The sequence below is a fragment of the Lipotes vexillifer genome, unplaced genomic scaffold (genome assembly GCF_000442215.2).
Source record: "Lipotes vexillifer unplaced genomic scaffold, Lipotes_vexillifer_v1.1 scaffold1115, whole genome shotgun sequence".
In the NCBI taxonomy this organism is placed as follows: domain Eukaryota; kingdom Metazoa; phylum Chordata; class Mammalia; order Artiodactyla; family Lipotidae; genus Lipotes; species Lipotes vexillifer.
The window spans coordinates 1,995,908-2,007,960 of record NW_006792080.1 but is presented as its reverse complement, the minus strand read 5'-3'; the positions used below and the strand labels follow the sequence as shown (position 1 = coordinate 2,007,960).

The 12,053-nt window shown below is 51.3% G+C and overlaps 1 protein-coding gene across 1 annotated transcript in view; it reads right to left on the bottom strand.

The window, feature by feature from the left end:
• Positions 1 to 3,198: 3,198 nt before the first annotated feature.
• ISY1 (ISY1 spliceosome associated protein) overlaps positions 3,199 to 12,053 on the bottom strand; it is a 17,705-nt gene continuing 8,850 nt past the window's right edge. Inside the window, exons 7-11 of the mRNA XM_007465287.1 lie at positions 10,271 to 10,388; positions 7,299 to 7,421; positions 5,827 to 5,942; positions 3,646 to 3,732; positions 3,199 to 3,324 (exon numbers count right to left, since the gene is read on the bottom strand). Coding sequence (XP_007465349.1) covers positions 3,217 to 3,324; positions 3,646 to 3,732; positions 5,827 to 5,942; positions 7,299 to 7,421; positions 10,271 to 10,388 — 552 coding nt within the window. The 3' untranslated portion in view covers positions 3,199 to 3,216. The remainder of the gene's footprint in view (positions 3,325 to 3,645; positions 3,733 to 5,826; positions 5,943 to 7,298; positions 7,422 to 10,270; positions 10,389 to 12,053) is intronic.

Below are 12,053 nucleotides of genomic sequence, written 5' to 3'. Positions count from 1 at the left end.
GTCGTGTGGATCAGAACTCCTCCAAGTGGTGAGACACTTTCTCCCCCTTCCTTCCTTCTTTTCTCATCTTTTCCTTTCCTTCTACAGTCACATTAAAATATACAGCCTCTAACGACATCATCCGGGTTTTCTTTCTTTGGAAGAACCCAGGCTAGGGATGAAAACGTGCCCCTGGTCAGAAACAAACGTGGAAAACACCACGAAGACCAGACACCAGCCATGACGCCCTGTGTTCTTAATACAGAAGAGTGCTTGCTGCAAAATGTTAAAAAACTGAAAGCAGCAAGAATGCAAAAATATGCCACAGCAGCTGTAGACTTAGGTGCCCTGGGCTGGTGCTGGCTGAGGGCTGGGAGGACTCCTCGGGGCAGCAGCCTGGTGGCCAGAGAAACGTCAGACGTCCGCTCTCCCCTCCCACTGCCCCCAAACCTCCTAACGGAGGCCAAAGGAGCCCTGCTTCATTCCAAGGTACCAGTCGCACACAGGAGGCTCTGACTGGAAACACAGGGCCACCGGGCTCAGCACCTCCGCCCCAACCTCCGCCAGCCCCGCGGTGCCCTCCCACCCCAGGCGCTGTGCCCGCCGCGGAGGGGTGCCCTGGCTTCCTCCCCTCACAGCTTCCCGCTCGCTCCCAGCCCCCCTGCCCGCACCAAGTGGGCCTGCTAGACAGACGCCAGGGACAAGCCCCGGCCCCTCGGGAAGCTCAGTGACGCAGAAAAGCGTGAGGGGCAGCCCTACAGGAGACCCTTCCTCTAGTCTGCCTTCTTCTGCGGGGGAGAGTGCGAGAGGGTGAGGCAGGAGGGGAGCAGATGTGAAAATCCGCCACCCCCACCATGGACCTGTCTGCTCCTTAGTGGACCTGATGCCCCCCGGCTGGACTCTGCTGTCACCGCTTCCCTTAGTATGAGCAGGGGCTTCGGGAGGAAGCAGTGAGATGCTGATGGTAGCAGAGGATGGGGTGGGCATGGGGCGGTCTGGGAGGAAACGAAATGGGTCCCCTCGCCCTGAAAGGTTTTAATCTCGTCCAGGTTTACAAATTGCCCGAGCCAGAGCACGCGGGCTTGGGGCAGAGTGCAGAGGGCTGGGGTGCAGGGGAGAAGGGCGCTGCGGGGCCCGGGTGGGGCTGGTGTGGGAGTCTCAAGGCATGACAGGAGACTGGTGTTTCAGACTCACGACCCGGGCCGGCGCGGCAGAGGGGAGGGAAGGGGCGCGAAGTCCATGGACATGTATATCTGTGTTTGGGAAACCGTGGGCAGAGCCAAAGCTGGTATAAACCATGAAACATTTTGTCAAAGTTTCCGTGGAGCTGGGCCATGGAGACCACACCCCCACCAGTGGCCACACTCCCCTGCTGTTCCAGGCCTGGGGGGAGCCCTGCAGAGACCTCAGCTCCAGCCCCTGGCAGACAAATAACCGGGGCCTGCAGTACCGGAAGAAGCCTGGGGTTTGGCCCATCTCTGCCAGGGACACCTGCGCATCATGAGCAGAGCCCGTCTCCTCAGACGCCAGACACTGATTCCTGTGCTGCCCGCATCCCACCGGGGGAAGCCACCGCGAGCCCCTGGGGGGGCCAATGGGAGGAGACTCGGGGGACTGTCCAGGCGGGCAGAGCTCCAGGCACCTGCCAACCATCTTTCCAGGGACAAGAAACACCTGTCGTTTGAACCGCCTGCTCTCACTGAATGCGAGGATCCCCACCCGAGTGACCCTTGGACGAAAACCCTGTAACTGGGCCCTCTGAGCTGGGCCCTCCAAACGCTCCCCAGGGGCTGGCTGTCCCAAGGCCCTCCGCTTGCCTCTGCCCACCCCATGGGACTGCCCAGACCCGGGGGGAACTCGGAGGGCACCAGGTCCAGTCCTGGCCTTTAAGACAGGGCACCTGAGGCCGGAGTCCAGAGGGACCTGCTCCAAGTCCCCACTGAGTTCGCTCCTGAGCCCCTGCCCGGGGCCAGCCCCGGGCTGGGTGTGGGTCCCAGGGCTGAGTCTGACCCTACCCGCCCCCGGGGCTCCCAGCGCTCCAGCCCTGACCCTCTCTGCTCCCGGCACACGCTTGCCCAGGGGCTCGGCCTCCAGGGAAGGGAAGGGAAGCCCCCCACCCCCATCCCGGGGCCCAGTCCTGTGCCCTGCCCTGCCCTCCCCTCCCAGCTCTGAAGCCCCAGGTCACCTTCCCCACAGGCCACTCCCCACCCTGCCCGGCCTCGCCTCACCCCCTCCACCCTGGCTCAGGAACATCCTAAGGCAGGTCACACGCTGATGGTTAGCCCCTCATTCAGGCTGGCACTGCTCCGCTGCCCCCAGTCTCCTTCAGGAGGCCCGCCGGACATGTCCAGGACCCCTCCCGAGGGTGGGGAGCCCCCCACTCTGCCCGGAGCTGCGGCCTCTGCTGTGGGTTCTCCCCACCGGGAGGGAAAGACTCGGCCGGGATGGCGGGTTTGGACCGACTCCTGGCCATCCTCTGTGCGCTCCCCATAGGCCGGCGCCGCGGGCCCTGCCGCTTCAGCCCTGATCCGCAGCCGTGGGTGCGGGGGCCACGGGGGCCACGGGAGGACGGCCCCGTCACCTCCTCAGCTCCCAGATGGGCCGCCGCTGGTCCCAGCCCTCCCGCACCAGGGCTGCGTGTTCCGGGACCCCGTCCCCCGCGGTGACTGTGAACCTCACTCAGGTCCAAGTGCAGACACGGCCTCAAGACAGGCAGCCCAAACCCGGAGGTTGCCTTTCACACAAAAATCTTTAATAAAAATAGCTCTCTGCAGAACCAGTCCTAGACAGCAGTAGCAAACTCAAACTCCTGCCACCTGGGCAGGAAGGAGCAAGGCCAGCTGAGGGGTCTGAACTGAGGGCAGGGCTGCCCTGAAGGCGGAGCTCCGCCAGAGGCGCTCGGGGGCCCACACACCTTCTCATTCTTCCATAGGAGTTACGAACACGTCTGCGTTTCTTAGGAGTGTCACTAACTGGTCGCCCTCGCCACCAAATGATGGTAGGTGGCTACGTGAGACACTCAAAGGCTGACAGGGAGCAGCGTGCCCTACACACTCAAGACAGAAGTAAGTGGGTTCACACGTCAGCAAAACGCCGGGACGAGGTGACACCAGGGCATCCGGCAGGCAAACGGCCCTTGGCCAGCACACAGGCGAGAGCAGGGGAGGGAGGGAGCAGGAGAAGGGCAGGCAGCCCGGGCGGCCCACCCCGCACGGCGCTGGCGGCGGCCCGCTCGGCCTAGTAGCCCAGGAGCCGCCTGGCCTCCTCGCTCTGGGCCTGCAGCGTCTCGCTGGTGTACTTCTGCAGGAGCTCCATCTTCTTCCTCCGCACGAGCGCCTCCTCGATCTGCGGGCGGGAGAGCCGAGGGCTCAGGCCGCAGGCCCCGTAAGGCCAACACGCCGCCTGGGCCCGGCCGGGAGCCCAGCACTCTGCATCCCAGGGCCCAGGTCTCCGCCGGGGGAGCAGGTGAGGGAGAGAGTGCTCGACTGCTGCCTCCAAGGTAGACGGAACGCTGCCTCGTCTGGACGCCTCGCCCTAACCTGAGCCCAGGGACCAACGCCCTGTGGAAGGGAGTGAGAGCCGCCCAAAGGGACAGGAAGGACCAAGAAAACCACACAGCGCCCCATGGGGCCCCTCGGAGGCCAGGCGGCCCCCAGTCTGTCCTACCTCTTGCTGCGACGGCACCGGGACGTGAGCGATGAACTTCTGCTGCCCGTCCTCCCCTCCTTTCTCCTGGCCGCCCTCCTCATCAGACTGCAAAAGAGTACAACCAGAGGCCGCGCAGAGGAGACCGTTAGTAAGTGCTGGCACCGCCATAATGTGCACCAGCCTGCAGCCATTGAAAAGGAAATACAGCGACGAGGAAGCTCTGTTCTCAGACACAGAGACACCCAAGACACAGCGTTAAGTACAAGAAGCAACAGAACACTGTGTTTTGCACGACCTCTTGTACGAGGAAGAAAAGAGAAGCCGGTGATCTCAGTGAGAGCCAGCGGAGAGAGGACAGGGCTGCGAAAGATAAGCTGTGTTAAATCTCTGTATACTTTTTGCGTTTTGAGTCTTGAGAATACATGATCTATTTTTTTAATTAAACTTGAAAAAAGCATATATAGAAGAAAGCATCACTCAGAGGCTGCCTGTGAGTCAGCAGAGACCACTCATAACCTAAGGAATGATGTAGCCCTGAAGGCGTGAGGAGAGAGGAGGCCTGTGTGGCGGCAGGTCCACTGCCTGCAGGGCTCTGGGCTGGACCCTGACCCCACCCCCTGCCCCAGGTCACCAACTGCCAGGAAAGCCGCAGACGCCTCTGGTAGGAGAAACTGGTCCCAGGGCTCTGGGAAAGTCGGGCTGCATCCACCGAGGCAGGCGAGCCCACGGGTGGAAGTTCCACTCCTCAGGGCACACTCCAACAAGGAAGGCTGTTGTAGCCCCGAAGAATCCACACATGTGATGAAAGACATAGCACTGCCCACACACGTCACACCACGTCAGGTCCCTCGGTGGACACTGCACTGTCACTGTGCAAGCCACCGGGGACACTGGGTGAAGGACGACACAGGACCCTCGGCAGCAGCTGTGCAACTTCCCGTAAATCTTAAGCATTTCAGGATAAACAATTTTTACATCCTCTGATGGCTTTCCATTGCTCTCACCGTAAAGGAAAATGCTTCCCCAGGGGAGCCGGGGCCCTTGCTCGGCCCACCTCCCCTTCCGCAGCCTCCACTCTGCCCCCACTCTGCCCTCCAGCCACCGGCCCGTCCTCTGTCCCCCACGCTCCCATGGGGTCATCCGCTCACACTGTTCCCTACTGCCTCTTCGCTTGGTTACTTCCCCCTTGTTTCCGGATCTCAGCTGAAGGGTCACGTCCCCAGAAAAGCCTTCACTGGCCCTGCCTTCACCATGTCGCTACCCAGAGCTCCTATCACGGCTGCCATTTCCCACGGTGTCTGCTGACCGGACTGTCCCCCCGGGCTTCAAGCTACAAGCGAAGCATGTTTGCTGTCCTGCCCCTTGAGTAGGCCTCACAGTAGCCACTCATTAAACAAACATCCCTTGAAAGAGCATATGGATTATTTGCATCTAGAGAAAATCTTCCTGGGGCACGCTGCCATCCTGTTTCAAATGCCTGCCTGAGGGCACGAACCTCAGGTCTGCTAGATCCTGCGTGACGGTGACTAAGTCACTAAGTCTCTCTGAGCCTGCTTCCTTGCCACTGACATCATGGCAAGCCATGTGATGTCACACAGGGCCTGACCCATAGTCCAGGCATGGATGCTTCCCTTCCCGTTGCTCGGTCGAGCAAATCAGTTGCTCTTGGACCTGCCCAGGGAGCAAGGCCTGCAGGGTTGCTGGGAGCAAGAGGGCACTGCCTTAGGGATCACTCCATCCCCAACCGGGACCCCCTGAGGAAGTCCCTTCTCTGCTCTGGGCTGGTTTCCAGCTGTAGCAGATGGCGGTTAAGACCACAGAAGAGTTGCTGACACTGCCATTTAAGCAGAAACAATGAGGTCACGGGCCAAAACACACTGTCTTCAAATGTGTTTATAAATCCGATTCCAGCATGTTCAGGAGGGCCCATCTCTGAGATGCACATAAGTCATCCCCGGCGTAGAGCAGTTTAACAAGTGCCCTCACAGCCATTCCTCTCTGGAACCCTCCCTGTGAACCCGGAAGGTGCCCTCCATCCCCACCGTCTAGGAGAGAAGGCCGAAGCCTCAGATGGCGGCAGGGGCAAGAGCCGGGCCTCGACCCTGGCCCCTCGTCTGCGCTTCCTGCTACCGAGCCCCCATCCTCCGCGGCACAGAGAAGGCGGTGAGCGCCAGGGGGTCCCACGCCGCCCCCCAGTACCTCCTGGTCGGCAACGGCGTAGATGTCGGCCTCCTCTTCCTCCTCCTCCTCCTCCTCCCCTCTTGCCAGCCGGGCCTCTCTCTCTGCTTTCCACTTGTCCACTAACTCGGCTCTAACTGCACACAAGGGAGAGCAGGCGTTACTCACTCTGGCCTCTAAGAAAGCGTCAAACCCCATGCAGGGCGAGGCCAAGGCCTCCCTGCTGGAAAGGGTCACCTTCATCCTGCCACAGTGGGCAGGAATCAGATAGGAATCAGACAGGAGGGCAGCTTTTAGGGGACACACCCAGATCCTCCCCAGTTCAGCACCCTGAGGTTCTCAAAAAACTAAAACTAGAACTACCAAGTGATCCAGCAATTCCATTCCTGGGTATATATCTGAAAACAACAAAAACACTAATTCGAAAAGATACATGCACCCCAACGTTCATAGCAGTACTATTTACAGTTGCCAAGATATGGAAATAAACTAAGTGCCCATCAACAGATGGATGGGTAAATAAGATGTGGTGTATATATATACACACACACACAGACACACACATACACACACACACACACACACACACACACGCATATACACAATGGGATCCTACTCAGCCATAAAAAAGAATGAAATAATGCCATTTGCAGCAACATGGATGGACCTACAGATTATCATACTGAGTGAAGTAAGTCAGATGGAGAAAGACAAATACTGTATGATATCACTTATACGTGGAATCTAAAAAGTACAACAAACTAGTGAATATAACAAAAAAGAGCCAGACTCACAGATACAGTGAACAAACTAGTGGTTACCAGTGGGGAGACAGAAGGGGGGAGGGACAATTTAGGGGTAGGGGATTAAGAGGTACAAACTATTAAGATAAAATAAGCTGGGGCTTCCCTGGTGGCGCAGTGGTTGAGAATCCGCCTGCCAATGCAGGGAACACGGGTTTGAGCCCTGGTCTGGGAAGATCCCACATGCCGCGGAGCAACTAGGCCCGTGAGCCACAACTACTGAGCCTGCGCGACTGGAGCCTGTGCTCCGCAGCAAGAGAGGCCGAGACAGCGAGAGGCCCGCGCACCGCGATGAAGAGCGGCCCCGGCGCGCCGCAACTAGAGAAAGCCCTCGCGCAGAAACGGAGACCCAACACAGCCAAACATAAATAAATAAATAGATAAATAAAATTTTTTTTAAAAATTGGATTAAAAAAGATAAAATAAGCTGTACAAGGATATATTATACGACATGGGGAGTACAGCCAATATTTTATAATAGCCGCTAAGGGAATATACCTTTAAACGCTGTGAATCTCTACGCTGCACGCCTGTAACTTACATAATATTGTACATCAACCACTTCAACTCTTTAAAAAGCCCTAAAAAAACAATGTCCCTTTTGTAAAAATAAAAATAAAACCTCACTTTCAAGGGAGAGAAAAGAAACCAGATGCCAGCAGCAATGAAATGAAATGCCCGCAGACCTACGTTTCTTTTCATATTCCTGTTCCAAAGGCACAATAACACCATCGTCTTCATCTAGGTAACCGTAGTATTCAAAATCGATCGCCTTCATGAGCTCAGCGCGTGTCTTTCTTGGAGGAGGAAGAGCTAAAAGAAAGAATTCACCAGCTTAGCTGAATTCCCCGTCATGATCTCACTCAAGCCTTCTCCTCATACAATGTTACGCAGGCATATAGTAGGTGTGTTCATGAAAATATCAGGAAATAGGCACTTCTCTACACTAGTAATGGGATTATATACGTGGTACCACCCTTTTTAAAATCAGTGTTGAGGGCTTCCCTGGTGGCACAGTGGTTAAGAATCCACCTGCCAATGCAGGGAACACGGGTTCAAGCCCTGATCCCGGAAGATCCCACATGCCACGGATAGCAACTAAGCCCTTGCGCCACAGCTACTGAGCCGCTACTGAGCTCACGAGCCACAACTACTAAAAGCCCACACGCCTAGAGCCTGTGCACCACAACGAAGAGCAGCCCCTGCTCAGTGCGACTAGAGAAAGCCTGCGTGCAGCAACAGAGACCCGATGCAGCCAAAAATAAATAAATAAATAAATTTTAAATAAATAAATAAGTAAAATTAAATCAGTGTTGAAATCTTTGACCCAATTAGTCCATTTAGAAGGAATCTATCCTAATTTAAAAAACAGAAACAAAAGCCGCCAAAGCTTTACGGACAGAGGTGTGCATCACAGCGTTATTTATACGACAGTGAAAACTTGGACAGCCAAGGACTGTGACGGGCAATTCAAGCATGGCGGAGGGGAGGCGATCCTGCAGCCCCAGTAATGCTGCTTCACAGGGTGCTTTATCAACACAGGAAATGCCACAATATTTAATGAAAAAACTAAGAATACGGATAAAACAAAAGAAACTACAAACAAAAAAGATAAATGAGAAATTCCTGACGAAAATAATTTCAGACTAAGAATTACTATTCAGAATATTTGGTACTACTTGAAAATCAAAAGGGAAATGACAACCCAACAGATTAGTCAAAGAATAAAAGCTGATAATTGAAGAAGAAAAAACTCTTATGTATGAAAATTTCATTTAGTAACTGAATTTGATTGTCAGTTTCATTAGTAATGGGGGGGAAACAAAAAAATTAAAATAATACATTGTTCCAAGCACCAGATCAGCAAAAATGTTATAATTATAAACATCTAGAAATAACTAAATACCAAAGGAGGGATGGTCACACCAAGTACGGTTAATCCCTGAGACTCTCTAAACCATCACATCACTTGGCATTCTAAGGAGAACCATGAGAGGACATGGACGGACTGCACACACAACCCTGTCCACCCCTCCACCACGTGGGCTGCATCCAGGACAGGGCTGAAAGCTAGCAGGCTCAGAGCACTGCATGCATTCCGGCCACAGGATGGAGCTGTGATCCAACCAAAGCCAACCAGACTCAATTCTGGGAATTCTGCTTGAACTGTTTGGGGGAAAAAAATCTGTTGCTGAGAGAGAACAAAATTTAAGTTGATGACGGACAACCGGCCACCAGAACAGGAGAGTGAGACAGAGAAAAAAGCTCACAAGATGGAAGCCAAAACTGCAAAACGGAGCAATGTGACCTGGAACCAGCCATTCCTGAAGGCAAACTTGTCAGTTATGTGAGCCAATAAATTTATAGGCTTTTCTGCCTAAAGTAATTGGGGTTGAGTCACCTGTCACTTGTGCTGATGTAATTTAGTTGATGAGATAAATATGGAAGTGCATGGAAAAGGCTGGAAGGGAACATTCCAAACAGATAATAACAGTGACGGGTCATCTCTAGCAGGGCACTGGGATGGGGGTCAAGGGGACTGTGCTATTTTTATTTTTTGTCGCAGTGCGGCATTCGGGATATTAGTTTCCCGACCAGGGTTTAAACCCGTGCCCCCTGTAGTGGAGGCACGGAGTCTTAACCACTGGACCACCAGGGAAGTCCCTGTGCTACTATTTCCATTATACGCATTAAGACTAAGTTGTGCACTTTCTTGGTTTAAAAAAAAACAAACGACACTCTATGACTGGAATAAATAAAAATAAATTTAGAAACAATGTAAAAGAAAAAAAAAAAAGTAACATACACAGCACACCCTCATTTTAGGAGCCTTAAAGAACTGGAAGGGGATACACCCCAACATGTCAACAACCATCATCTATAAGTTGTGAAAACGTGGGTGTTTTTTCTGATTTTCTGTAGTTTACAACTTGTCTATAATAAAGTTATACTGCATTCATAATACACGGCATGATATTCAAACTCTGAATTATTTTAAGTGATGTCAATCACTCATGCAAAACCAGTGTGTGCATAATGAATTTAAGAATGAGCAGAACTGTATTTTTAAACAAGTAGGAAGACCGACTGGAAGGGAACAGCAGAACGCCAGCAGTCGGAGGAATCCTGGTCTCTTCCTTCTCTGCTTTCCACACTGCTTTCTATAAAGTGCTTGGACCGCTTTTTGAAAAGTCAAAAGTAAGGGACACAGAAACTGCAGAGCAGCGGCGCCCACGTGCATTGTGGAGGCTCCCGGGGCTGCGGCGGGAAGGGCAGGGGCGGAGACGGCACCCGGCTTGGGCTCACTCTCCTCTGCTTGTGCCTTTCGGGCTTCGGCCCGAGGTGTCATGTGTGCTCCAGCTAAGAGTGCTTTCAAGTGAACACGTAACTGAAAATGAAGCTGGCTGAACTGCAAACAGGAAGACTCCTCGTTCACACTCAGACGGGTGTGGGCAGAGCCTACAACCTGACACCTGCCAGTTCTGCGTTCCCGTTCTCACCCCAACTGTGTGCCCCCCTGAGAACGATGATCCTCTGAGGACACGGGGCTGCTGTGCGGCTAAGAAATGGCATAGGAAGAGTGCCCTGCAGATGGCACATCTACTGTTACAAGCAGGACTAAGAACTCCAGGCTAGCACCCCGGCGAGCACCAGTTACTTACGTTCTCGCTCGAACAGCTCTCTGACGCCAGGCAGGTCTCTCGCTGCTCCAAAGTACTTGTAACCTCGATTTCCTGGGACTTCTTTCCCTTCGTGATCCAGCATTTTAGGGCCAACTTTCTTATTGGGAAGGAAGAAGAGAAAATGGACCTGACCCTTAAACCCAGTATTTCCATGTTTGCAAACAGATTTAAAATAAAAATGCTAAAGGTAGAAAATATTAATGTACAACAGAAATATATTTAGGTACTTTTTTTAATCCCTTAAAAATCAACCTAAATACCTAACAGTAAGAGGATGACTTAAGTAAATTATAGCATATTCAGGATGGAATATATCCTATAGCTTAAAAATGATGGTTCATATGGAACTCTTCTATTGACTTAAAAAAACACAATATAATGTTAAGTGAAAAAAGCTTTAAAAAATTGCAAAAACCCTAAATGAAAAGCAGTAGAAGACAAATGAAATATCCAGAAGATGGAATTCACTCCACTAAAAATGATGACGTTGACAACTGTATACAGTACGTGACCCTGGACAAGGCTCTGTACTGTAAGGGGAAAGGCCATAAAGGATGAAAATCAATAAAACAGCCAAATGACTGCATCAAGGTTAAATGTCTTAAACTCTACCATGGTTATATAAGAGAACATTCTTATTCTTAGGAAATACCCCTTAAGTATTAAGGAGTAAAGGAACATGATGTATTTAAGCCTCAAACGGTCCAGAGAAAATAAATCTCAAGGTAGACACAGAAAATGATAAAGCAAATACAGAAAAATGTTAAAAACTGGCAAATCTGTATAAAGCGTACATAGGATTTCTCTATACAATTTGTGGAACTTTCTATGAGCTCAGAAATGCTTTTTGAAACGATTATATAAATGATTATTTACTGACATGAACATATGCGTCTGATAAACTGTTGAGTGAACAAAGCATACAGTTAGAATAATGAACCATTATCTGTAAAAATAAACATATATGTGTATAGAAAAAATTCTAGAAAGATAAGTAGAAAATGTTAATAGTCATTTCTCGGTGGTAGGAAAATATATAACGTAATCTGTACCACATAGAATATGTAAAATTTTTTTATATTTTAGAATTTTTATATTTTTTGTTATATATTCTCTTTTTTTTGACATAAAAGTAGGTACTCTTTATACAATCAAAGTTACCATTTTGAAAAGAAGTATAAAACCTAGAACCAAAATTGTACATACATGAGTATGACCTCAGTTACAGGACTCATGGAAAAACAATGGATGGAAATATTCCAGAAGTTGCTCCTAGTTAAAAGGATCATGACTGCATGGTGTGCTGCTCTATACTTTTCTGAACTTAATAACAATATATCACTTTTTCTCTTATTATTGTACTAAAATACACGTAACATAAAATTTGCCGTCTTAACCATTTTTAAGTGTCCAGGTCAGTGGTATTAGTACATTCATAGCATCATGCAACCATCACCACCATCTTGTAAAACAAACTCTAAACGTGTCACTTTTTCTTTTTTCAGCTGCGCTGAGCGGCTTGCAGGATCTTAGTTCCCCGACGAGGGACAGAACCTGGGCCACGGCAGTTAAAGTGCTGAGTCCTAACCACTGGACCACCAAGGAATTCCCTAAATGTTACTTTTGTACATAGAAAATGAAAATAAAATTCTTTAGCATTAAAGAGACGCTAGGGGGCTTCCCTGGTGGCGCAGTGGTTGAGAGTCCGCCTGCCGATGCAGGGGATGCGGGCTCGTGCCCTGGTCCGGGAAGATCCCACAGC